General features: G+C 38.9%; 1 protein-coding gene across 3 annotated transcripts; it reads right to left on the minus strand.

Moving 5' to 3' along the window:
- Positions 1-3,715: 3,715 nt before the first annotated feature.
- On the minus strand, positions 3,716-27,902 carry LOC148345631 (rho guanine nucleotide exchange factor 18-like). 3 transcript variants are annotated; one of them, XM_088325871.1, is made up of 14 exons: positions 27,696-27,902; positions 15,182-15,379; positions 14,992-15,095; positions 12,563-12,703; positions 10,973-11,223; positions 10,754-10,879; positions 8,391-8,508; positions 7,813-8,067; positions 7,669-7,745; positions 7,406-7,584; positions 7,257-7,330; positions 4,419-4,604; positions 4,172-4,318; positions 3,716-3,955 (listed from the first exon to the last, which is right to left on the minus strand). In XM_088325871.1, the coding sequence occupies exons 3-14, from the start codon at positions 15,041-15,043 to the stop codon at positions 3,816-3,818; spliced, it is 1,746 nt and encodes a 581-aa protein (XP_088181997.1). In that variant the 5' UTR covers positions 15,044-15,095; positions 15,182-15,379; positions 27,696-27,902; the 3' UTR covers positions 3,716-3,815. The 3 variants fall into 3 exon arrangements, with proteins under 3 accessions (XP_088181997.1, XP_088181996.1, XP_088181998.1); XM_088325870.1 differs by lacking the exon at positions 27,696-27,902 and adding an exon at positions 27,410-27,620; XM_088325872.1 differs by lacking the exons at positions 14,992-15,095; positions 15,182-15,379; positions 27,696-27,902 and adding an exon at positions 12,806-12,854.
- Positions 27,903-27,997: the final 95 nt, after the last annotated feature.

The raw sequence follows: 27,997 nt of genomic DNA on the forward strand, positions 1-27,997 counted from the left end.
CCTAAAACGTCCGAAAAAGCAATCATTTAATAATGACAATAACTTTTGAACCATGCATGCTAGAATCATAAATCTTGCTTTCCTGGGTTGGAAATCTTCTGAATTTTCTATATTTAGTGCAGATTTGGTGAAAAAAGCTCAACTTTTTGAGTTATGCAAGTTTTCATAAAAGTGTGACTTGCAGGCTGGAAAGCCCATTTTTAAGCTTATCTGCGCCTGAAACGTCCGAAAAAGCAATCATTTAATAATGACAATAACTTTGGAACCATGCATGCTAGAATCATAATTCTTGCTTTTCTAGGTTGGAAATCTTCTGAATTTTCTATATTTAGTGCAGATTTGGTGAAAAAAGCTCAAGTTTTTGAGTTATGCAAGTTTTCATAAAAGTGTGACTTGCAGGCTGGAAAGCCCATTTTTGCACTTCTCTAAGCCTAAAACGTCCGAAAAAGCAATCATTTAATAATGACAATAACTTTTGAACCATGCATGCTAGAATCATAAATCTTGCTTTCCTGGGTTGGAAATCTTCTGAATTTTCTATATTTAGTGCAGATTTGGTGAAAAAAGCTCAACTTTTTGAGTTATGCAAGTTTTCATAAAAGTGTGACTTGCAGGCTGGAAAGCCCATTTTTAAGCTTATCTGCGCCTGAAACGTCCGAAAAAGCAATCATTTAATAATGACAATAACTTTTGAACCATGCATGCTAGAATCATAATTCTTGCTTTCCTGGGTTGGAAATCTTCTGAATTTTCTATATTTAGTGCAGATTTGGTGAAAAAAGCTCAACTTTTTGAGTTATGCAAGTTTTCATAAAAGTGTGACTTGCAGGCTGGAAAGCCCATTTTTAAGCTTATCTGCGCCTGAAACGTCCGAAAAAGCAATCATTTAATAATGACAATAACTTTGGAACCATGCATGCTAGAATCATAATTCTTGCTTTTCTAGGTTGGAAATCTTCTGAATTTTCTATATTTAGTGCAGATTTGGTGAAAAAAGCTCAAGTTTTTGAGTTATGCAAGTTTTCATAAAAGTGTGACTTGCAGGCTGGAAAGCCCATTTTTGCACTTCTCTGAGCCTAAAACGTCCGAAAAAGCAATCATTTAATAATGACAATAACTTTTGAACCATGCATGCTAGAATCATAAATCTTGCTTTCCTGGGTTGGAAATCTTCTGAATTTTCTATATTTAGTGCAGATTTGGTGAAAAAAGCTCAACTTTTTGAGTTATGCAAGTTTTCATAAAAGTGTGACTTGCAGGCTGGAAAGCCCATTTTTAAGCTTATCTGCGCCTGAAACGTCCGAAAAAGCAATCATTTAATAATGACAATAACTTTTGAACCATGCATGCTAGAATCATAATTCTTGCTTTCCTGGGTTGGAAATCTTCTGAATTTTCTATATTTAGTGCAGATTTGGTGAAAAAAGCTCAACTTTTTGAGTTATGCAAGTTTTCATAAAAGTGTGACTTGCAGGCTGGAAAGCCCATTTTTGCACTTCTCTGAGCCTAAAACGTCCGAAAAAGCAATCATTTAATAATGACAATAACTTTTGAACCATGCATGCTAGAATCATAAATCTTGCTTTCCTGGGTTGGAAATCTTCTGAATTTTCTATATTTAGTGCAGATTTGGTGAAAAAAGCTCAACTTTTTGAGTTATGCAAGTTTTCATAAAAGTGTGACTTGCAGGCTGGAAAGCCCATTTTTAAGCTTATCTGCGCCTGAAACGTCCGAAAAAGCAATCATTTAATAATGACAATAACTTTTGAACCATGCATGCTAGAATCATAATTCTTGCTTTCCTGGGTTGGAAATCTTCTGAATTTTCTATATTTAGTGCAGATTTGGTGAAAAAAGCTCAACTTTTTGAGTTATGCAAGTTTTCATAAAAGTGTGACTTGCAGGCTGGAAAGCCCATTTTTAAGCTTATCTGCGCCTGAAACGTCCGAAAAAGCAATCATTTAATAATGACAATAACTTTGGAACCATGCATGCTAGAATCATAATTCTTGCTTTTCTAGGTTGGAAATCTTCTGAATTTTCTATATTTAGTGCAGATTTGGTGAAAAAAGCTCAACTTTTTGAGTTATGCAAGTTTTCATAAAAGTGTGACTTGCAGGCTGGAAAGCCCATTTTTGCACTTCTCTGAGCCTAAAACGTCCGAAAAAGCAATCATTTAATAATGACAATAACTTTTGAACCATGCATGCTAGAATCATAAATCTTGCTTTCCTGGGTTGGAAATCTTCTGAATTTTCTATATTTAGTGCAGATTTGGTGAAAAAAGCTCAACTTTTTGAGTTATGCAAGTTTTCATAAAAGTGTGACTTGCAGGCTGGAAAGCCCATTTTTAAGCTTATCTGCGCCTGAAACGTCCGAAAAAGCAATCATTTAATAATGACAATAACTTTTGAACCATGCATGCTAGAATCATAATTCTTGCTTTCCTGGGTTGGAAATCTTCTGAATTTTCTATATTTAGTGCAGATTTGGTGAAAAAAGCTCAACTTTTTGAGTTATGCAAGTTTTCATAAAAGTGTGACTTGCAGGCTGGAAAGCCCATTTTTAAGCTTATCTGCGCCTGAAACGTCCGAAAAAGCAATCATTTAATAATGACAATAACTTTGGAACCATGCATGCTAGAATCATAATTCTTGCTTTTCTAGGTTGGAAAGCTTCTGAATTTTCTATATTTAGTGCAGATTTGGTGAAAAAAGCTCAAGTTTTTGAGTTATGCAAGTTTTCATAAAAGTGTGACTTGCAGGCTGGAAAGCCCATTTTTGCACTTCTCTGAGCCTAAAACGTCCGAAAAAGCAATCATTTAATAATGACAATAACTTTTGAACCATGCATGCTAGAATCATAAATCTTGCTTTCCTGGGTTGGAAATCTTCTGAATTTTCTATATTTAGTGCAGATTTGGTGAAAAAAGCTCAACTTTTTGAGTTATGCAAGTTTTCATAAAAGTGTGACTTGCAGGCTGGAAAGCCCATTTTTAAGCTTATCTGCGCCTGAAACGTCCGAAAAAGCAATCATTTAATAATGACAATAACTTTTGAACCATGCATGCTAGAATCATAATTCTTGCTTTCCTGGGTTGGAAATCTTCTGAATTTTCTATATTTAGTGCAGATTTGGTGAAAAAAGCTCAACTTTTTGAGTTATGCAAGTTTTCATAAAAGTGTGACTTGCAGGCTGGAAAGCCCATTTTTAAGCTTATCTGCGCCTGAAACGTCCGAAAAAGCAATCATTTAATAATGACAATAACTTTGGAACCATGCATGCTAGAATCATAATTCTTGCTTTTCTAGGTTGGAAATCTTCTGAATTTTCTATATTTAGTGCAGATTTGGTGAAAAAAGCTCAACTTTTTGAGTTATGCAAGTTTTCATAAAAGTGTGACTTGCAGGCTGGAAAGCCCATTTTTAAGCTTATCTGCGCCTGAAACGTCCGAAAAAGCAATCATTTAATAATGACAATAACTTTGGAACCATGCATGCTAGAATCATAATTCTTGCTTTTCTAGGTTGGAAATCTTCTGAATTTTCTATATTTAGTGCAGATTTGGTGAAAAAAGCTCAAGTTTTTGAGTTATGCAAGTTTTCATAAAAGTGTGACTTGCAGGCTGGAAAGCCCATTTTTGCATTTCTCTGAGCCTAAAACGTCCGAAAAAGCAATCATTTAATAATGACAATAACTTTTGAACCATGCATGCTAGAATCATAAATCTTGCTTTCCTGGGTTGGAAAGCCTTTATTTGATTGCATAAACGCAACACAATGCTGTGTGCCGTTAAATGTTAGGAGAGGAAGAAATTATTTTTGTTGCACTTTAAGACCTACGGTCTGCTCCACAGTTCGGCTGCCACAGAGATCTTTAAGTTGGGGGTCAGAGCTGGCCCGCTGGCTCCGGTCTTGGTTTCTGGACTTGCCGGAAAGGTTCTTCTTCATATTGCCTGGCAGAAAAGCGGCCAGCCACAGACATTAACAAAAAAAAAAAAAAAACACAAGACAAAATAGACATTAAGAACCACATAATAAGCACATAGATAGCCCCACTCCTATATGATACTTTATTAATAATTTAAAAGTTTTTTGATTGCACAAGGTGCACTTTAGTACAACACATTAGAAATGCAGCTTCCTCAGGACTTGAAGTGCTTTAGACTCACTTTTAGTGAGGAAGTTGGGGCTGCTGTCATAGCCCCCAAAGGTCTCTGCCCTCCTGGGTAGGATTCCAGAGCTGTTCCCTTCAATTTTCTGTGATGACAGAAAGGCATACCTCGCACCAGATTGGAGCAAATTTTGGAGATCTTCCACTGGTTTGACACAGGGAGAACGTTTTGCTTCACATCTTGCCACAACATGAATTTCACGTTGGGGAATGCGTTTAAGAGTTTACTTAGAGCAGTGCTTTACCATCAGTGATGGTTCCTTTAAGCAACGACTCCCCCAGCTTGAGATCTGAGCCGTCGCCTCTTAAAAGAAGCTTGGAACAGGTAGCTGTGTCCTCCACACCTGGCACAGATTCTGCCATCTTGGCAAAAAGTTGCAGTTTCTCGGAAAGTGCTTGGACAATCACCGCATCCTGCTGGCTCAAACATTCTAGGATAAAAATAGAAATCAATTAACTCGGATTCCTGTACACCTTTTTTTGTTGGGGGGGATTTTGCAAGGTTTATTGTTCTATATTCTTTATCAATTATCGGTCAAATCATAATACACTACAAAGCCAAGAGGCTGAAACACTTGCTCTCAGCCAAGAGGCAGAGTCAAGCTCCCAGCCACAGAGCCACGCAGCAATCAGTGCGAATGCAATTCTAGAGTCATAGCTGGCATCATGAATGGAAAATGATACCCGTAATTAACGTATGATGCAGACTTGTAAAGTCCAGGACCCGTTGAAAGTAATCCAAGGAAACGAAATGTATATTTCCAAAGTTAAGGGTGGGAAAAATATATACCCACTATTGTCCGCTGCGACAAGAGACAGATCTACCGGTAACTCAGCTTTACCCCAAATCCCATTAGCCCGCGTGTGCTCCGCCCTTTCTTTTTGATTCGTCCGTAGAACACATAACAGAATAAATCTCAAAAATAAATACATTACAAAAATATACAGTTGCAAATACATATTATACATGGTTACACATATTTACGAAGAAAGACGGTATACCGAGAGAGTTTTCAAAGCTTTAATAATAATAATAATAATATAACTTTCATCCCAAACCGTGCCTTTGAAAGGTACCAACACTGGTAGTAGGATCACGCTCGCAATGTATCAAACGTGCCTGTTAAAAAAAAAAACATCCCGTAATTGTGAAATTCACGGAAGATCGTCCTCAACTTCCTCCTCATAACTATCGCCATCAAGGGCGTCTTCCTCATTATCGGAACGTACCTTAACTTTACAGACAATGTATGCTTAAACTTAGAAGTTGCAGTCTTTCTTGGCGCCCATATTCTACTGGTCTTAATCTTACCTTTTATATTCTAGCGCCGCAGGTGGCCGTTAGAAAAATTCCATAAATTGGCCGCTTCACTGGATAAGCCGCAGGGCTGAACATTTGGGAAAAAAGTAACTTTGGAAATATACATTTTGTTTCCTTGGATTACTTTCAACAGGACCCGGACTTTACAAGTCTGCATCATACGTTAATTACGGGTATCATTTTCCATTCATGATGCCGACTGTGGTTCTAGGATTGTGTACTATTGACTTTTGAATTGTGTCGGTAGGAGGTTAGGAGGCTAGGACCTTGACTCAGCCTCTTGGCTGGGAGCAAGTGTCTCGGCCTATTGGCTTTGTAGTGTATCATGATTTGACCGATAACGGATAATGGATAATTGCTAAAGAATATAGAACAATAAACCTCTACAAAATCACAATCGTGGAACTAACAGCCTGGTCTGGGTTAAACTTGTGATCGTGTCACAAGTTTTAATGGGTGCGGCTTATAATCAGGTGCGCTCTATAGTCCGGATTTTACAGTACATATAGATTATATATATATATACATATAGATTATATATATATATATATATATTTATATATATGCAGTGAAGAATAGGTATTTGAATACACTGCTATTTTGCTATTTTTCCCACTTGGAAATCACGGAGGGATCTGAAATTTTTATCGTAGGTGCATGTCCACTGTGAGAGGGATAAATTAAAAAGAAACATCCAGAAATTACAATGCATTATTTTCACAGGAGGGATGGTGTTCTTTGGATTATACTCTTCATTCTTCTTTCTCCAAACACGCTAAGTGGAATTATGACCAAAAAGTTCTATTTTAGTCTCATCCGACCACAAACCTTTCTCCTATGACTCCTCTGTATCATCCAAATGGTCATTTGCAAACTTAAGACGGGCCTTGACATGTGCTGTTTAAGCAGGGGAACCTTTCAAGCCATGCATGATTTCAAATCATGACGTCTTAGTTTATTACCTACAGCAACCTTGGAAACAGTGGTCCCAGCTCTTGTGGACACTGACCAACTCCTGTCGTGTAGTTCCGGGCTGATTCCTCACCTTTCTTAGAATCATTGAGACCCCACGATGTGATATCTTGCATGGGGCTCCACTCCGATTGAGATTGACCATCATGTTTAGCTTCAACAGAGGACCTTGTTTGCCCAAGTTGCATGGCAATTTCCCCGTGGTCCTTTTCCAGCCTTGTGGAGGTGTACAATTTTGTCTCTGCTGTCTTTGGGCAGCTCTTTGGGTTTCACCATGTTACAAGTTAGTTTTACTGATTGTATGGGGTGGATAGGGTTCTTTATGCAGCTATAAACCTAAAACAGGTGCATCTAATTCAGGATGATACATGGAGTGCAGAAGGACTTCTAATGGGCAAACTAACAGGTATTTTAGGGTCAGAAGATGATACACAGGTGTTCAAATACTTATTTGCAGCTGTATCACACAAATACATTGTTAAAAAATGTGAGTGCTGGATTTTTCTTTTTTTCTCTCACAGTGGACATGCACCTACGATGCAAATGTCAGACCCGTCCATGATTTCTAAGTGGGGGAAATAGCAAAATAGCAGGGTGTTCAAATACTGTTTTCTTCACTGTATATACATGATTCCTTTAAAAAGAGTTGTAATTTCTCTTACTCCCACAAGGTGGTAGCAAAACATTTTTTTCTTTTTAAGAAGGCTCTTGGGTGGACGCCTTTTTACTCTTTGGATGTTTTTTGGCTCAACTCCAAAGCATTTTTTTTCAGTTACTTGGATGTCTGTACCTTGAAAATCCTTCAACCTTGATGCCCGATATTCCTCCTCCTCACTGAAGAGCCTCTCTTCATTACGAGGGCAGCTAAGAACAGGACCAAAGTCCGTAATTATCACCATTGGACTACACTTTCACAGCTACATTGGACTAAATGGCTACCTCTCGACAGCTTGCCGTATTTGTGTCATCCAAGTGTTTCTTTCTTCCTTGGAGGCCGTGTGGATCTCGTACATCTCTGGCTCATTGGAGGATGCGCAGATCAGAAACATAGCTCTCTCTGCGTGGGCCACCTCCCGAACAATCAACTTCTGAAGAGAGATGACGGATGGCTTGTTGTCCTAGATGGAATAAAAATCACAAGAAAATGAATCAGGTTATGCTCAAATTAAATTATGTATAAATAAAAGTATTAATTGACTCACCACGGCCGCAAAAACATATCGCTGATCTTTCTCTTGTAGCAGCAGCAACACATCAGAAAGGAGAACTGCAAGAATATCTTTGAGGGGTAAAATAACAGAATGAGTTGAAGAAAAAAAAGTTTCTTCATGGTGTTCCCATCTAACCTTTGAGTCTGCCAGATGCAGCTTTCCAATTGATTGTACCCTCGAGCAGAAGACGTCGTCGACCTTGCGCCAAATCTCCCCTATGAAACACTCGGCCGTCTTTGATTTTGCCAAGCACCTTCGGCTCCATCTTGCTGTGTATTTCTCGAAGGCGACACGTTTTCTCATGAAGGTTGACCAATGAGTCGACTTGAACGATTGTGTCTTTAATCAAGCCTAGTGCACGGGTAAGCTCCATGTGCTCTTCAGTGCCCTCTGGAAAAAAATAAAACAAATAAAACAAACTTTATGTTGAGAATTAGTCATCAACCCAGCCCCAAAAATGATGGGATTCTCACTGCCCAGTCTAAGGGACATTGCCAGATGCACTATTTTCAGATGTACTAACAATTTAGGACAGTCTAGAAGAAATACCTCATAAATATTGCTTATACATCCTAGTATCCTTTACTTTTTAATCTTATTTTCGTTTTTTTTTTAACATCTAATCTTGCTGAGAACAATCTACTGTACATCCTGACCAATGGGAAAAAAAAGACAATTCTATTCTTGTATGAAGAAAATTAATATGACCAGACCTTCAGTGCTGTGCAGGATGCGCTCCACAAGTGCTGGGTATTTGGTGATGCGCTGAGTTACAAGCAGAATACACTCAGGAACTCCTAACCTTCGCACAATGGACAGGTTGCCGATTTTCTGAGACAACAAAAGACAATAACCAAACACAAGGTTAATATTTGGGGATGGGGATTTTTTTAAGGTCCAGAAATGACCTTAAGTGCATTTTCAGTTTTGATGAAATAAAAATGAAATAAAACTGAAACAACACAAGTTTTAGCAATATTAGATTTTCTCAAAGGTTTGTGGGTTTTTTTCCACGCTTTTTTCTTTAGCAGCTTGCTGAACTTTTGCTGCTACTTACATCCTAACATTACGGAGCTGACTCACTAAAGTTTAGTAGCTTCTTTCATAAACACATATTTGTGTTTGTTATTCAATACATTTATGCCTGAAGTAAAATGTCTGGTTTTAAGCGATGTACGGCGAAAGTTTTTGACTATTATTATTTTGCTTTGGAAAATATGAGACAGTGACTCATTTGTTGCATTAGACAGCACCAACTACCGCTAGGGCTGTGTATTGATGAGGTTTTAGCGATTCTGATTCCTTAACGATCCCTGCTTATCGATCCAATTCCTTATCGATTCTCACTGCGGAAAAATAAGCACTATGTGACTACAGATATAGTACAAAGGGTTTTATTAATATAAAAATGATTTAAAGATGGGCTGGTATAGGCAGTAGGACAGGAACATTAAGTTCTGAATAAACAATATTAATCACAATTCAGTAAGAGTTCAACTTAAAGTAATGCAATACCTGAGATCAATTATAAGTCATGTATCCAGTAAGAATATCAGAACATCATGAATGAGAACAAACAATTCTGCGAAAGGAAATTAGAAAATTAACCATTCTTTTTTCTTTAAATTAGCTGGTCAGCTTTGTCAGCAAGGGGGCTAGATCTTTCTGGCGTAATGTGTCTTCAGCTGTGGAAAACACCCTCTGACTTGGGGTAGAGGACGCCTGGACACAGATAGGTCGCAGCCAGACCCGACAGCAGCGGCATAGTGTCTCTCTTTTCCCACCACCACTGTGCGGCGTCATTCTTGGTGGGGATGCAGGCCAGGCTTCTGTAGAGCTGGACTTTTTGTTCCACCTTCTCGGCCATGGGCACAGTGGGGACGGTTCCTTGCAGGGACAGAAGCTCAGAGTCCTATTCTTCAAACAGTTCCTCCAAGGCAGTCTTTTTAGAAAACAAACCTCATGTCACGACTAAACTTGGCTAACGTAGCTAGCTAACGTTTGGCTAACGTAGCTAACAGTTAGCAGGCTAGCTACGTTATTTATCTGCTGTGGCTACACTGTCCTTGTGTCGTCGGAGCGCCTCAAACACGGTGCATTCTTTCAGTTTGATGTCATGTTGGCCAGCCAGATGTTTAAGCATGTTGGTGGTCTTACCCCCTTTCGCCGAGTTGGCGTTTTTGCATGTATGGCATACTCCTGCATCGTCTATTTGAGTGAAATACAGCCACACCTTAGAACGTTGACTGCCGGCGACATCTCTGTAGCTGATGATTGGTCGAGCAGCGACAACAAATAGCACGTAGATCGACGTCACCTGATCCTGCATTGGGGTGTGTTTGTTTGCTATGTTCGCACCGCAGCCCTGGCGGGATTGATAGTGCAAGCAAAATTGAATTTTACTACTGATTCCAAGGAATCGTTTGACAGCGGAACAGATTCCAAATTAGAACCGGTTACCGATGCAAGCCCTCATCGTCATCATCATCAGTCATCATTAATCTCTCCCTACATCAGTTTTATTGTCACTATTCACTTTTCTGTCTATTAAAAGCTAAAATACATAAAAAATTATGTACTTACCTTCTGTGTTGTTTCATGACAATTGAATACGTGAAACAGTAAGAATCAGCTTCTAGAACTGGAGTCTCCAATGATGTGCCTCCGGGCACCAGGGTGGCGGCCCCTTAGGATAGCTGAGGTGTCTGACGAACTGTTTTGGAAATTTCTCTCTATTGCTGGGTCATTATGATTTTCTAGTCAACGATTTTTTTTTTAGTAGTTGACAGAGTATATTTAACCCTACTTCCAATAATTAATCTGCTTATAACATAGTTGCAACATAATAACAACAAGATAAGTTGTGATATTAGAAATGCATATAAAACTAAAAAAAGACCCATGATCCATTAATATGCCTGTCAGATATTTATTATCTTATATTGATTATATAAATATTATTATATTTATTAGTGAGTCAGAGCATTTACTATTTTTTGGTTTTGGCTCCTAATTTTCATTTTAGTGCATTCCTGATTATTTGATATAAAACCCGGAAATTATTTAGTTGTCTCACCCGTATGATGCTGTGGAATCTTTTGTTCGTCTGCATCTGTTCTTTATAGTAACTGACAGCCTCCGTGTGGTGACTGCAAAAATCGCCGTAGCTGTCCTTCATCTTCTCACCTGCGTCACCTGAAAACTGGAAGGTTTTATGGAGCAAATTAGAAACAAAAAAAAACCAACAAAAAACAAAAAATAGAAACGTGTTTGTCTTTTCATGTCCTTTCTTTACTTGTGCAATCAATATGTCAGCTATGCTTTCCACTGTGTAGTTTCCCTTTGCAGGTGAAACAATGCTCTCTCGCCGGCGTTCTTTAAGGCAGGACAAAAAATGTGTGTGCATCTCCAGGATGTTTTCCAAGCGCGGGAAAAGACATTCCAGTCGGCTCAAGTCCATCTGAAGGTTTTCCCTCAACTCTTTGGTGTAAACACGAAGCATTATCTTCAGTGTTCGCACGTGGTGCATTTCCGTCTGCATCAGCTCTGTCAAAGAAATTGACATATGACAATCATTTTTTTCTAAATATTAGCTGTGCCAATAACACATTCTGTGTTGTTTACTAGGGCTGCACGATTTTAAGAAAAAACCTAATTGCGATTTTTTTTCAGACCAGTTTTGCAATTTCGATGCAATTTTCGATTTTAAAAGAAAGGTGCATTATCTGTGCTATTTTTATTTTTTTTATTTTCATAAGTACTTAAACCCTTGAATGCATGACAATGAGTGGAGTCGGTTATTAGTGGGGAAAAGTATAAAAACACTCATGGCATCATATCATACACGTTTTATGAGAAATAAAGTACCTCCTCCAAGCCCTCGCCATCTCTCATATCTCAGACCCCTCCATCCTCTCCATTAAATTTTATATTGCGGCCTTCCCCCCTATAAAACCTATACAGCTGATATGGTTATCAGCATGTAACCTCCCAGGCAATGACTTAGCACAGGGGTCGGGAACCTTTTTGACTCAAAGAGCCATAAAAGCAAAATATATAAATTTTATTTTCGGAAAAAGCCACACCATATATTATAAGATAAATTTACTAAATTGCTAAACCCGCGCCCCAGAAAAAATGCTTAGTCTTCAGCACATTTATTTTTCATAATTTGATAAAAATAAAATAAATTAAAAAAATAAAATAAAAAGAGAATAATGCCATGTCTGAACAGGATTAATAGCTCATGTTTTGAAAGAGATGGAGAAAATTTGCATGCAATCAAATTTGTCTCTGAGCCACAGTTACTCACAGAAAGAGCCATATATGGCTCGTGAGCCATAGGTTCTCGACCCCTGACTTAGCAGAAGAGCAGGCCCAACTAGGCTTTGCCTTTTCACAGCCAACTACCCCGCTTGAACCACAAACACGGCTCGCCATTCTTTGCAGGAGCTGTAAATCCCCACCATCATCATATACCTGAATCATCTCTCTTACCTCTTCCCGCGTCTTGGTTTAAGATTTCATGTGAATCTTACAGAGAATAAATTTAAGTTTACAGCGCCCTCTTCTGGGGAGCTTTGTTAGGTTTGCAGTCTATAAATCCTTGTAAAGAAACGGGGTGGTATGCAATTACACAATCGCACTACGTCACATGGCAATGTCGATTCGATTCTGGTTAAACATGAAGCTCTATTGTCTGCAGTCAGGCCATTTCACATTGACAAACAAGACAATGATTGAGAAATATTTGTTTTCAACACTGCTTCTCACTCTTCGGTTTTGAGTTAATCCAGAAGCTTGACTGTTATTGTAATGACCTAATAGCAGTATGTTTTGTATTGTTTGAGTCAGTTTTAAACAGAGTGCATTCAAACAGACAGACCATAAATGACATCCTGTCTCTTCACAGCCTCTTTTGAGTGTCTCTTAACAAACTGTGGGTCGACTGCCCAACTCCAGGACTCTGCTTCCAGGTCCTGCGCATCACACTCAAGATCAGCTCGCACTGCAGCATAGTGATCATCTGGGAAAAATGAGAAAAAAAATGAGTCTTCTTGTTGTTACATTTTCATGCAAGCAATAATCTGCCAGTGTTGCGATTATGAATGAGAACATATTAATCCACCTAAGTTTTCCAACTTGAATGGTTGTGTTCAGGACAGAGGTCAGGGAACCTTTTGGACCCAAAGAGCCATAAAAGAAAAAACAAAAAAATGTTTTTAAAAGAGCCACACCATTAATATTTTAAGTCAATATTCAACCAAACCAAGAAACCCACTCTCTAGCTAATTCTTCAGTTCCTTTTAATACACTGTGGGATGTTTGATGATTAAATAAAATCTATAAAATTATAATAATAATGCCACAGCCTGTGTCCCATATCAACATATATATAAACCACTTAAAATGTGTCTCCCTCCCGCAGTTGTGAGGCCTCTTTATAAGGTTTCTTAATTCCCTCATGTTGAGGTTTAGAGTTTTTCCTTGCCCGCATGTTGGTTTTAGATGAGGGGATGGTGTAATTGTGGCCTGTGCAGTCCTGAGACATTTTGTGATTAATGGCCATACAAATAAATGTGACTTGACTAGACAGCCTCTTTAGAGTGTATAGGCTCATTATAATTATTTGTCCTAAATAATGATTTCAAAACAAGGTGCAAGCAAAGTTATTTTTGTAAAAATGTCAGAAAATACAGCAAACAAGGATACCAGTTTATCTAATTTTAGATTAGAAGGCTCTGTGCAAGAAAAAAAGTGTACACGCCCTCTTTATAGGTCCGCCCATTCCTACCACTCATCCAATCAAATTACCCCTGGTGCTTTGTTACGGCTTATAGGTAAGGAGTTGGTTTTCGGTCAAAGTTGGATCTGTAGCTTTTCGTCATAAAGTGTCTCAAAGATGAACATAGATTGTTGTAATGAGCTTCCAAAAAGATAACTTATTTAGTGTTTTACAGCCACATCAGAGTCTGTTAACTGTTGTTAATATTGTGTCCTAAATATGCTAGACCAAACCCTTTACGGTTCAATATTGTCTTGGCATCACATGTGCAGCAGTCGGCTCTACATTTAACAATATATGAATTAGTTGTACACGTTTCATTTTGTCCCTGAGGCCATATATAGTCAATGAAAAAGCCATATATGGCTTGCGAGCCATATGTACTTAACGAGAGAGCCATATATGGATCGCGGGCCATATGTACTTAATGAGAGAGCCATATATGGATCACGAGCCCTATGTATTGAACGAAAGAGCCATAAAAGGTTCGAGAGCCATATTTACTCAACGAAAGAGCCATATAAGGTTCGAGAGCCATATTTACTCAACGAAAGAGCCATATAAGGTTCAAGAGCCATATTTACTCAACGAAAGAGCCATATAAGGTTCGAGAGCCATATATACTCAATGAAAGAGCCATAGGTTCGCGAGCCATATTTACTCAATGAAAGAGCCACATATGGTCCGCGAGTCATATTTACTCAATGAAAGACCCATATATGGTCCGCAAGGCATATTTACTCAATGAAAGAGCCATAGGTTCCCGATTAGACCTTTCATTTTGTGATTACTTGTGCTTGATACGCATTCAAGGTATCGGCTTGTCTATGCAAACACAGAGTGTCCCTTGTCTGGATAATTTTGTGTTGCAAATTCTGGAAAATATAGTCAGTACGGAATGAAACATACAGACTCCAGCTTACTCGCTAAAAGAGCCTCATGTGTATTGGTCGATTTCTTCAGGACATTTCCATTTTATTTTCTGTAACTAAGGTGAAAATCTACCTATAACTAGTGGATGCCAACAGTTTTATCTATCAATATATATAGGCTGTTTTTGGCTACCCACGTATAACCACATCTTGTGACCACAGGGGACACAGGGGCTCACTTTAGGGGCAAGCAAGCGCAGTACTTTGTTGAACTTGGTGAGAGTCACATGAATTAAATGCTCCTTTATATAATGTCAAAAGATAAATGCGTAAAAAAAACGTCTATTTGTCTCGTGACCTCGCCCTTGTCATCGGAATATTCGCAAACGGCATGTTTATGAGGTTATTCGTTTATCTCTAGTCATAAAACCAATTCATTTGGATTGCTCCAGAAATCCAATATTCTGCTTCCAATAGGATTATTGCCTGAATGTAAGCATTTAAAAGATGAGTCGTTACTCCAAACAGTCAGCAAATAGGCAAATCTAATCCCTTTTTCATAAAATGTGCCATAAAACGTATTTATTTTTCAAAAAAAAAAAAAAAAAAAGGTGAATGTTTTTCAGTCACACAATAAACGAAATAAAGTCAACAAACCTTCAACTATGATGGACTCAGTCATGGAGGGAACGAGGGAAACTGTCATCATTGTAGCGCTTTAATCGAAAAGTGTCAGTTTCATCCATCCCCCCGGGAGAGATCTGCGTACATAAAAAGAAGGTTTACAGTCTAAAAAAAGACCCCAATTAATATTCTGATGACAATAATAATAATCCAAGTACGGGACCCTGAGGTGTGGTGGCGCAGGCTGTGGCTGAGGTATGATGCGGGCAGTCCGGGAAATTTTTGTGTTACAGTGGCCTGGGTACTTGTTCCTCGAGGAAACACAGTAATACCAGGAGCTGCAGGAAAAGTTGTGTGGCCATTGAGGCTCTGTGATGAAGTTGTGCCCGACTGTTCCTGCTCTCGATGCCGGCTTTTATTGCTAGAGGCCAAATACACATAATACAAATGTTAGTAACGAAAGGTTTAGGAGATCATCAGGAAAGAAGTCAAAGACAACAAAGTTGTACCCACTGCTCATCAATGTTTGTTAAGACTTTGGGGATTTATTGCTGTGCATGCGTTAAATAATCTGTAGGGACTTCCTTAATTGTTTACTGTAGAACATTTAATATAAGGCTGCGTCAAATTGACCTGAGCCATCTCTCAGTTATGCATAATATCAGATGCAAACGACCCGGACATTGGACTATCAAGCCTCACCCTACCTTAATCTTACAGTTTTTTCTTCTCCCTCTTATTCAACCATGTGAGAAGTGGTGATAAATGAAAATAAATTGACTTATACTTGGGCAGCACGGCGGGGCAGTGGTTAGCGAGTGTGCGGCACAGTTCTGAGGTCATGGGTTCAAATCCAGCTACCAATCTTCCTGTGCAGAGTTTGCATGTTCTCCCCGTGCTTGCCTGGGTTTCCTCCGGGCACTCCGGTTTCCTCCCACATTCCAAAAACATGCATGTCAGGTTAATTGGCTGGTCCAAATTGTCCCTAGGTGTGAATGCGCGAGCAAATTGTCTGTCCCTGTGTGCCCTGCAACTGGCTGGCAACCAGTTCAGGGTGTTCCCTGCCCACTGCCCGAAGATGGCTGGGATGGGCTCCAGCACCCCCGCGACCCTACTGAGGATAAGCGGTGCAGATAATGGATGGATGGATGGATGAATTATACTCCCGGGCCACGCGACGGAGCGAGTTCGGCGGACACGGCGTCACCCTAATAAGGATAAGCGGTGTAGATAATGAGATGAGATGAGGTTTTTTTTGTTCTTTTTGAAGGGTCGTCGCTACTTCGCAGATTTTCAATTTTTGCGGGTGGTTTCGGTCCCCATTAACCGGGTCTAAAAAAAATAATAATAAAAAAAAAAAATTTAATTTTTTTTTTTGGAAGGTGCGCCGCTACTTCGCGGATTTTCAGTTATCGCGGGTGGTTTTAGTCCCCATTAACCGCGTTAAACGAGGTCTTACTGTACCTGGGATCTACTGTAGGGAAAAAAAATAATAACATTGTTCGTGAGCTGAAAAATAACGAAACAACGTAAATTTGGTACTTAGCTACACATTCTGAGTGTAGGTCAAACAAATCCACTCATTACTATAAAACCTTCGACTTCAGCTAGGTCATACCTCTGGATTCTTTGCAAATCAACTGAAATACTGAAAGCCTTTTATGATTTGAATTTTGCCGATGATGGATTAGAGCCAACGGTATAAATTTTCATGATATGGTAAAACGGTATATTTAAGTCTTCACATGTTGGACATTTTTCTTTATTGTAATTGTAGTACAGAAAAAAAGAAAAATAGATATTACAATATTATAATTTTCTGAGACAGTCCTGCATTTGTCCCAGGTTTTATGGACTGTATTGAAGCTAGAGAGTAAAAAAAAGGATGAGGGGGGGAAAAAACTGAGAAAATGGACAATATATATCGATATATCCTGATTTAAACCATGTGATAATTTCTGAAATAACTGTTGAAGTTCTTGATAGAAGATGCGTCCAAAGTTATTTCGGGAATGGGTGTCCTATAAGCAAGCCCGTGGCTTCCACCAGTCTTCCATTGTTTCTTTTCAGGTGATTTAATATAGTGATGTTATCATGCGACAAGCCTTAAAAGCGAATGTGAATGTGAAATAAAAAAAAAAAAACGTATGAAGCGTTTCTGGCCAATCTTAATGAAAAGTCAACACAAGACGGCTTCTGAATAAGTCTCAGCAGCAGTCATTACCTGAACTTTTATAAATTGCTCTTGTAATACTCAACCAGCATGCGTTGAATTTATAGATTATTCATTTAGTTTAGCTGAAAAAAACAAAACTAATATTAACATCAGTGTCTTTGGATCACAGACACCGGAGAAGTTTTAGTCCTTCTGAGTAGATTCAACAGCAACATGGAACACCCAGATTGAGAAAGTTAATATTGTTATTCCAGGAAGGTAGAGAAAATACTCGAGTCTCCAGTTAACTATAGCAACATTATCTTGAACAGAATCCCCACAACAGATAAACAATTTAAAAAGAAAAACAAAGATAAAGAGACCGTGGGAATTTAGAGGTAAGCTGTGCCACACAAAAAAACATTGAGACATAAATTTCAGCGTCACCCATGACAAGCCCAAAACGTAAACTAATTCACTTCAGGAAGATGAAGAGGACAGTACACAAATTACTACGACGGGAATTCCAGTTGCTCCAAGATTAGCAAAGCATAAGTGAGGACAGGCTGTTTTTTTCTTTTTGCTGATATCACAGCTCTTATCAGCACACAGACCACTAGTTTTTGCATACTTAGATGACCCACGCAGGAAGCTCAACTGGCTAAATAAAAAAATTGAAACAATAAATCTGTCACTTTTAAATATAAAAAGACCCATGTAGATGTGTTGGCTCATTTACTACGAAAAATTGCTTAAAGCCAACCAAAAAGTTAAATTGTATATTTGATTAACATGAAGGAAAAATTTGCTACAAAAGTAAAGTTTTTCAAGAAATGGCAACAAGAGGAAAAAAAGTTGACCATTGTCATCTTTACCTACTTAGGTGGGCTCAACAGCTCTCGACATAAGGAATCCCTTTTTATGAGCGAAACTTCACTGTGATGACATTTGAAAGATTTTTCTTTCTTTCATTTTCCTTTAATAAGGTAAATGAAACGTTCCAGGTCTGAAGGAAAAGCCGCAACAAAAACGGCATGCAAGTCCTAACTTATTAGCGTTTTTTTTCCAATTTAAAAGTAACGCACATAAATGTTTAGCATGTGCCAAAGTCCAAGTGAGACAGTAGACCGTGGGATATGGCGTCCCCGCCTTACACCTTTAAAGTCGCCAATACTGGACTGTCTCAGAAAATTAGAATATTGTGATAAAGTTCTTTATTTTCTGTAATACAATTAAAAAAACAAAAATGTCATACATTCTGGATTCATTACACATCAACTGAACTATTTCAAGCCTTTTATTATTTGAATATTGCTGATTTTGGCTTACAGCTGAAAAAAACTCAAAAATCCTATCTCAAAATATTAGAATACTTCCTCAGACCAAGTAAAAAAAATAATTTTATAACAGCAAAACTAAATCAAACATTTGAAAATGTCCATTGATGCACTCAGTACTTGGTTGGGAATCCTTTTGCACGGATTACTGCATCAATCCGGCGTGGCATGGAGGCAATCAGCCTGTGGCATTGCTGAGGTGTTATTGATGCCCAGGATGCTTCGATAGCGGCCTTCAGCTCATTTGCATTTGTAGGTCTGGTGTCTTTCATCTTCTTCTTAACTATACCCCACAAATTCTCGATGGGGTTCAGGTCAGGGGAATTAGCAGGCCAATCAAGGACAGTGATGCCATGGTCAGTGCACCAGTTACTGGTGGTTTTGGCACTGTGGGCAGGTGCCAGAGCATGCTGGAAAATGAAATACTCATCTCCATAGAGCTTTTCAGCAGATGGAAGCATGTAGTGCTCTAAAATCTCTTGGTACACAGTTGCATTTACTCTGGACTTGATGAAACAGTGGACCAACACCAGCAGCTGAAATGGCTCCCCAAACCATTGCTGACTGTGGAAACTTCACACTGGATTTCAAGCAACTTGGGTTTTGCTCTTCTCCAGCCTTTCTCCAGACTCTGGCGCCTTGACTTCCAAATGAAATGCAAAACTTGCTTTCGTCTGAAAAGAGGACTTTGGACCACTCTGCAACTGTCCAGTGCTTCTTCTCCATAGCCCAAGTCAGACGCTTCTTCCGTTGTCTTGAGTTCAGAAGTGGCTTGACCATGGGAATACGGCTATTGTAGCCCATTTCCCAGACACGTCTGTGAACTGTGGCTTTTGATACCTGGACTCCAGCTTCAGCCCACTGTCTTTGAAGCGCCCTCAAATTCTGGAAGCGGCTCTTCTTCACAATTTTGTTAAGGCTGCGGTCATCTCTCTTGATTGTGCAGCGTTTCCGGCCACATTTTTCCCTTCCAACAGACTTTTTGTGGATATGCTTTGAAACTGCACTCTGTGAACAGCCTGCTCTTTGAGAAATTTCTTTTTGTGTCTTACCCTCCTGATGGAGGGTATCAATGATGGTCCTCTGGACAGCAGTCAGATCAGCAGTGATTTAGTTTACTGAACCAAGCTGAGTGTTTTTAAGGCTCAGGAAACCCTCGCAAGGTGTTTCGAGTTAATTAGATGATTCAGGTGATTAGTTGAATAGCCTACTTGTATACTTTTTCATGATATTCTAATATTTTGAGATAGGATTTTTGAGTTTTCTTAAGCTGTAAGCCAAATTCAGCAATATTAAAATAATAAAAGGCTTGAAATAGTTCAGTTGATGTGTAATGAATCCAGAATGTATGACATTTTTGTTTTTTTAATTGCATTACAGAAAATAAAGAACTTTATCACAATATTCTAATTTTCTGAGACAGTCCAGTATATGTTTTTCGGCCCCTTGTTACAGCATTTTCACAACTATGCGATATGTGTTGCATTAGGGCTACACAATAAACCGAAATCTAATCGTTATCACCGTAATGTAGTGCGATAAGCTAACTGCAAAACACAGTGGTTTTTTTCAGTGATTCATAGTTACAGTTTATATTCTAGTGATGGAGTGTTTGGCCAACAAGAATTGTCACATTTCATGGTTTTAACAGCGCCAGGCAATGAGAAGCAGGTTTTAATGGAGGTCACCATAAAGCAGGGGTCGGGAATCTTTTTGACTCAAAGAGCCATAAAAGCAAAAAATATTAATTTTATTTTGGGAAAGAGCCACACCATATATTATGAGACAAATTTACTAAATTGCTAAACCCGCGCCCCAGACAAAAGCTTAGTCTTCAGCACATTTATTTTTCATGATTTGATAAAAATTATGAAAAGAGAATAATGCCAGAGCCCCTGTCCCAAAATCAACAAACATACCACTTTAAACTTGTCTCTTTCTTGCAATTACTCAAGATCGGTCCTTTTGACCCTTTTTTTCATACATATTGGTTTCAAAACCAGATGCAAGCAGTTATTGTGTAAAAACGTCACAACATTCTGCAAATAGGGAGCCTGATGAGCCCACTTTTGGCGCAGACGGCGTAGGGCGAGAGATAGGAGGGAGTGCTTGCACTTTTTGCATAGCTCCACCCATCCCTCCCACTCACCCAATCAAATGACTAAGTTCTCTTCCGGTGTTTTGGCGTATTTACAGTTCTGTGGATTCATCATAAGCTATCTGAACACTGAACACAGATTGTATAGTGAACTTTTATATAAAGGATTCTTTAGCGTTGTACAGCCAAAACGAGGTTTTTTTCCCCCCCTTTTTTTGTGTGACACCTTGACTGTAAATTGTAGTGAAAAACGTGCCCTATATATACTGCGAAGTAATACCATATTATTTAGCTTTGGTTTGGCTTTGCGTGAACCTGAACAGGATAGACAACTCAACTTTTGAACAAGATGGAGAAATTTTGCATGCAATCAAATTTGTCTCTGAGCCACAGATACTCATAGAAAGAGCCATATATGGCTCGCAAGCCATAGGTTCCCGACCCCTGCCATAAAGTGAGGCAAAGTTTGCAAGACATGTTTGCACGACTTGCTGGTGTAAGCTGCCAGTCAGTCAAACAGCCCTTGCATAAATGGCCACCAAAACAAAAACCACAGCTCGTAGCTTTAGAGGCTCGTTACATTGAAAATAAATTCATTTAATTAAATTGGACGCTGAGGAAAGACAGAAAAGCGCAAAGAAAAGCTGATAACCAGTAGGTGCTGCCTGGGTTTGTATTGCGTCCGGGAATTGGCGACCGTGGCTAGTCACCAACAGACGACTTGGAGCTACTACTCGTGGAAACCCACTACCTTTGTGACTCTGGTATTTTAATTATCACAAAGACCTTGCAGAAGTCACTGTTACCAGTTACTAGCGTGTAGGTAGCTAACCATCCGCTCACTAAATCTCTTTCTTACACTGAAAGGAGAAGCCCTCCAATTTTGTTGTCCTTTTGTATACTGACAATAAAGACAATTTATTTAATTGCAATTCTGTTTTTATTTGTGGATCAATAGTTGTTATTTTATTACAGTCGTATACTCTCAGTCTCTAAGGACGTCATCTTGAGGTAAGTTTGCATGTCGCTATGTTTAAGTTCTCCCTAAAAACAAAATGAGCACAGAAATGCACTTTTCTTTTGAAATTGAAAATCCCATCAAAATTGCAATACAGGTCTGAAAAAAAAAATCGCAAGTAGGTTTTTGTCCAAAATCGTGCAGCTCTAAACAAGTCGCCGATACAATACCTCTATTATATTGTATTTATTTACGATTGGTGCAAAGGCTTGCAGTGATGTTAAAGGAACAAAAACCTGATAACTCGAGGAACGAGTACCCAGGCCACTCTAACACTAAACTTTACCGGACTGCCTGCATCACACCTCAACCATAGCCTACACCGCCACAGAAGCTAAGGGTCCCGTGCTTGGAATATTTTTATTGTGATCAGAATATTAACAGATAAGAAAAGTGAGGAATCAGACCGGAACTACACGACAGGAGTTGGTCAATGACATGAAGGGAGCTGGGCCCTCCGTTTCCAAGGTTACTGTAGATCAGGGGTCTCCAACGTGGTGCCCGCGGGCACCAGGGTGCCCCATTAGGACAGCTGAGATGCCCGCAGACCTGTTCTGAAAATAGCTCACCAATGATGGTCATTGTGACTTTCTAGTAAATTGATTTTTTTAGTGTATGAACGAGTCTATTTAACCCTACTTCGAATAAATAACCTGTAAATAACATAGTAATAACATATTGATAACAGAAAAAATATAAAAACAACATAGTAATAAAATGATAAGTTGTTATTTAAGAAATTTATATCAAACTGGGTGCCCTTTGTGCTAATTAGTGATGAAAAGTAGCTCTCAGCTTTAAAGGTGTTGGAGAACACTGCTGTAGATAATACACTAAGATGTCATGATTTGAAATCATGGATGGCATGAAAAGTTCCCCTCCTTAAACCAGCACATCTCAAGGCTCCTGGTACCTTAAGTCATGTGAGAACGTTTTGCGGTCAGATGAGACCAAAATAGAACTTTTCGGTAATGATTCAACTAAGTGTGTTTGGGGGGAGAAGAATGAATAGTACAATCCGAAGAATACCACCCCTACTGCGATGCATGGAGGTGGTAGCATCATGCTTCGGGGGTGTTTTACTGCACATGGGACAGGACGAGTGCACGGCAATAAAGAGAGAATGACTGGGGCCGTCTATCGTGAGATGTTGGGGGACAACCTCCTTCCCTCAGTCAGAGCATTGAACATGGGTCGTGGCTGGGTCTTCCAACACGACAACGACCCGAAGCACACAGCCAGGAAAACTAAGGAGTAAGAAGCATAGCAAGGTTTTAGGATGGCTAAGCCAGTCTCCAGGCCTGAACCCAATCGAAAATCTTTGGAGGGAACTCAAACGCCGTGTTTCTCAGCGACAGCCCAGAAACCTGACTGATCTCAAGAAGATCATTCCTGCAAAGTATGCAAACCTGGTGAAAGACTACAGGAAAACGTTTGACATTCATTTTACTGACTGTTGAAATACTTATTTGTAGCTATATAACACAAATAAAGCCGAGTCCCCCCACAGAACCAAGTTAAAAATTACAAATACATCTCTCTGAGTTAAAAACTTTATGCTAACTCATAATGCTAACAACTCAGCGCTACCGGTTCTCTACCAACATCTGCCAGATCAATCACAACTCTTACAATTGCCACGGGAATTGTTTAGTTACTATATCTATCTTCTGACAAAAAAGTTTGTCGGGTAACTCCTCCCAGAGCTTTTGGACTAGCCCAACGATTCATATACCCAAAATTCCGGCCCGGGACTCTTGAGCGACAATATGGATAAGCGATACGGCGGGGCCCCGGAGACCAAAAAGAGTCCCCATCCGGACTAATGTATTTTGAGAATCTCCCATCCGGAATACATTGGCCCATTCAATTCAATGGGTAGCCTTGGAAACGAGGGCTTTGCCAGAGGTAGTAATCAGGGACTGTCCAGGGTGGCTTGAGGGGGCCCGACCTACATTACCTTTAACCATGGGTAAATGATGAATTCCAAAGTATTCGCGCAAGCAAGCTGTAACACTGTCGGCAAAGGGTTGGTCTGGCACAGCCAGCCCAAGTATTAGCGCAAACTAGCTGTAAACACTGTCGGCAATGCTAACTTATTCATAGTAAAAAATTTTGGTAATGGCTATATTTTAACAACTTAATATTTACAAATTATGCTAATGGACTCATGTTAATGAGTTATGCTAACGGGTACATGCTAAAAAGTGATGCTAACGGCTAAATGCTAACTTCTTCATGCTAAAAATTTTTGGTAATGGCAATATTTTGAAGACTTCATATTTACAAAGTATGCTAACGGATACATGTTGATGAGTTATGATAATGGGTACATGCTAAAAGGTGATGCTAACGGCTAAATGCTAACATATTCATGCTAAAATTTTTTGGCAATGGCTATATTCTAACGACTTCATATTTACAAATTATGCTAATGGACTCATGTTGATGAGTTATGCTAATTGGTACATGCTAAAAAGTGATGCTAACGGCTAAATGCTAACGTCTTCATGCAAAAAAGTTTTGGTAATGGAAATATTGTAACGACTTCATATTTACAAATTATGCTAGTGGACTCATGTTGATGAGTTATGCTAACGGATACATGCTAAAAAGTGATGCTAAGGGCTAATTGCTAACTTTTTCATGCTGAAAAATTATTCTAATGCTAACATGCTAACGACTCAGCAAATTGAATGGGCTAAATGCAGTCCGGATGGGCCAATTCAAATAGAATGGCTCATTCCTTTCGAACATGTACATTTTAAATTTTGTAATGTGTAATAACAGTGATATTACTATGTTTTTACCAAGAATGTGATTTTTAGACCTCCACAAGGCATATCCTTGTTGCTAACGGTTGTGGGCCGATCTCAAATGAACTTGCCAGTACCGGGGGTGTGTGGGGGGGCGAAGAAATTACAAATACATTTCCTGAGTTAAAAACTTTACTCATAATGCTAACAACCAGGGTTATATATACATCCCGGGATCATCTTCCAGATCAATCACAATTACAATTGTCTAGTTTCTTTTAGTGTTTCTGAATGCCTATATGTTGCACTTTTGAATCACCTTGCCATTGTTTCATGTTTGTGATCTGAGTTTTTTCTACAGAATGAAATGTCTGAGTGAGGGCTTTCCTGAAACTGGTGATTTCCTACAATTTGCTAGGGGTTGTATATTGGAAGTATGTTGCTCCTAATGTCATTTCACTGTTGTTATGATGCACCTGTAACTTTAGCCCAGTCTACAAGCACTACCATATAAATATTTGCCTATCCATGATAATATTCTTTTTTCCCCTTACAGTATTTTATTGCATGTTATCCTGGAGTACCACTTCCAATCTCATTATAAACACTGTATACTACAAGTTTTAATCAATGATGACAAGTGCAATTTTAGTCCAACCTAAATACAAATTGATTGACTACGGTTAAACTGCCAACAAATATAATCAAATATATTTCTAAATTGTTAGTTATAGAGAAATATGTGAAGTAATTCATTACAAGCTGATTTAGTATCAATATAAAGGAAAACGGCAACAAACACCTATTGATCTTCAAGCTGATAAAGTTGCCAAGAACACTAATGACACAAAAATGACTAAGGAATACTTTGACAAAAGCAACTCCAACAGTAACTTTGTTGACACGAGTCCAGATTAAATATAAAAAAATATGTTTGCTGCAAAAATTGAATTGCTTTTGAGATAGCTAGTTTGCTTGCAATAAAATACTAAACAAGAATAGAGTACTAGTGTTATTGGTTACTGGGAGCAGTAACTGTCAAGATTTGGGTATTGGTAGGAATGTCATGAATATGACATATTCATCGAATTGTGAATATTTCCCATATTTGCGAATAGTTTTCAAATTCCCGATTAGTCTTTTTTTCTCTCCACCTTTTGTTACCACCCTTGAATGAAATGAATACTGTAGACATTAACGTGCAGCGACGCACACATGGAAGTAGACAACACTGGTTCTCTGTGTGTGGTTTTCACTACCCGGTCTGTTTTTAACATCACTTCAGTATTTTGGACACATTTTTTATTTACACCGAACAACAGCACTAATCCCTGAAATACCGAAGAAGTGGTCTGTTGTTTTAATAAAAGGAACAGAAAGTTGAGTTAATAATGATTTCTTGACTATTAATTAAATTTCTCTTCTTTATTAAGGTGTCCAATGATATCTATTAGTATCATGGTTGGTTGGTTCCCTCAACCCTAAGGTCGTAGTAAGGACACCATTAACTGCGGTGTGTCTTTGGCAAGCACAGCCTGGTAGAGCCCACGCAGAAGGGGAAAAATTGCCAACATATCGGTCACTTTTGACAATTTGCGTGACAATTAATCATATCCAGAAATTCTTAATCATAACAGTAAGTATCGGTATCATAAGTATCGGTCTGTCAAATGTTTGTGTCAAACATGCTCACCGCAAACCTGTCATCTTGGCAAAGAGCGGGACAGCCTAACAACAGTAGCTGAAAGACGAGCACTGAAAAAGCTGAGGTCAATCATGGACAATCCATCGCATCCACTACACAGCATTATCTCCAGACAGAAGAGCAGTTTCAGCGACAGACTGCTGCCACTGTCTTGTACTACGGACAGACTGAAGAGATCTTTTCTTCCTCATGCCATGAGGCTCTTTAACTCCACCCGGCAGAGTAAAGGCCCACATTAAACCACACCACCTACATTGGATATTACCGAATCTTACTGCAATATGTATTCTGTGTAGCACTATTTAGTTACTCTATATAACACGCTACAGTGGGCATTTGCACGTCACACTGGGTATTTGTATATTGTATTCTTTTGGCTTTATTATTGTACTGTTCTCAGCTCAGGGATGCTGCTGGAAATGTGAATTTCCCTTCGGGGATGAATAATGTATCTATCTATCTATCTATCTATCTTATACGTTTCAAATTGTGTACACTGTAAAGCCATTTTTGTACGGATTTTATTAACTCTTGCCTTGCCCATTTGAGCTCTAATTTGGATCATCTCGGTGACTGGTAACAATGGTAAATGATCTGCATTTATATAGCGCTTTTCACGGAGGAACCTGCAGACGACAACATCATTATAGATTGCTCAAACTGTTCGTGATATTCTGCGTGTTAGAAAGATTTATAATCACTTAATAAGGGAAGCAATTGGATGAGGTTGACTGGTGTGTCAGATTTTTCCCCCATTTTAAAAGTAAACACTGATTATGTAAACAAATGAGAAAGTAATGTTCTTTAATTTAGATTCATGTAAAATATAAGGTGTGTATTTATGAATACAATTTGATTGTGTAAGTTTGAATTACCAACAAATATCATCAATTATGATTAGCATATTGATATTTCTATAGACAGACATGCACTAAGGAATTGCAAGGAGCTTTAGTATAAAAATAAAAGCAAGCTAACAAAGCTGCCGAGAACGCAAACACTAAAAGTTGAAACAAAAACGACAACAAGGGAGATTTGTCGAAAGTATCCTCACTCGTGAGGTTATTAAGAGTAATCAGACAATTTAATTTTTAATGTAATAACTTTGCTTTATAATTTAATTTACTCTCTGGAACGCGAAATAGCTGGCAACAAGTTGCTATCGCTAGCTAGCATTGCCGACAAGAAAACGACGAACAGTGTTTTTTTTATTTTTTTCAACTTGAACAGTCACCTTAGTACGAACACAACGCGGACTTAAAAGTTAAAATAAAATAAATAAAACAAAGTTCCAACTGAATGGGAAGCGGTCATCAAAGCCTATTGAAAGAAAAACAAGAGGAAGGATCCACCTGATCCTTTTTACGGCGGCCGCTTCTTACCGTTACGAACACGGAGACTCCGGTACGGTTCTGTCGGTTTCCTCCGAAACGACACCAGAGGCGTGTTCAGGAGAGTAATCAGACATGTAGTCGCTTGTTAATCGCTTGCCGCGCACTGCTGAACGGTTGTAATCGCTCACTGTGATTGCCTTACTGATCCAAAATGGCCGACGACAGTACAATGGATTTCGTTCTACAGCTTGCTTTGAGCGAGTTGGCTGATATGAGCGACAGTTCGCATATTGACACAGTTAAGGTTATCCTAAACGCAGTGGAAGGGTCATACCTGTCTTGCATTGTTCACAAACATTACCAGGCAATGTAAGACGATAAATTATATCGCCAACAGCACTCGTCAGGGTGAGATCCTCCATGTTCAGCACTGTCGACGCCATGTTGGAAATCAAAGTAAGCGGTCTTTCTCCCGTGATTACTCGGGCACGCGAGCGCTCAATAATCATTGGCCGTTCAGAAGCTAGCGATAGCTAGCGATAGCAATCGCTCACTCTCCTGAACACGCCTCAGTTGGTAGATTGAATACCCGTATTTTTGGACCAATTTGTGTTTTGGTGGTATGTTGTTGCGCTT

Source organism: Urocampus carinirostris, unplaced genomic scaffold, assembly GCF_059441175.1.
Source record: "Urocampus carinirostris isolate Australia breed hairy pipefish unplaced genomic scaffold, RoL_Ucar_1.0 HiC_scaffold_37, whole genome shotgun sequence".
Classification (NCBI taxonomy): Eukaryota; Metazoa; Chordata; class Actinopteri; order Syngnathiformes; family Syngnathidae; genus Urocampus; species Urocampus carinirostris.

Excerpts from the sequence above, each read along its gene's own strand:
- LOC148345631 (XM_088325871.1), bottom strand. The coding sequence starts at position 15,043 with ATGATGACAGTTTCCCTCGTTCCCTCCATGACTGAGTCCATCATAGTT. Across the intron at positions 7,585-7,668 it reads GATATGTTTTTGCGGCCGTG|GACAACAAGCCATCCGTCAT; the intron begins GTGAGTCAATTA and ends TATTCCATCTAG. Across the intron at positions 4,605-7,256 it reads AAGGTTGAAGGATTTTCAAG|AATGTTTGAGCCAGCAGGAT; the intron begins GTACAGACATCC and ends TTTTTATCCTAG.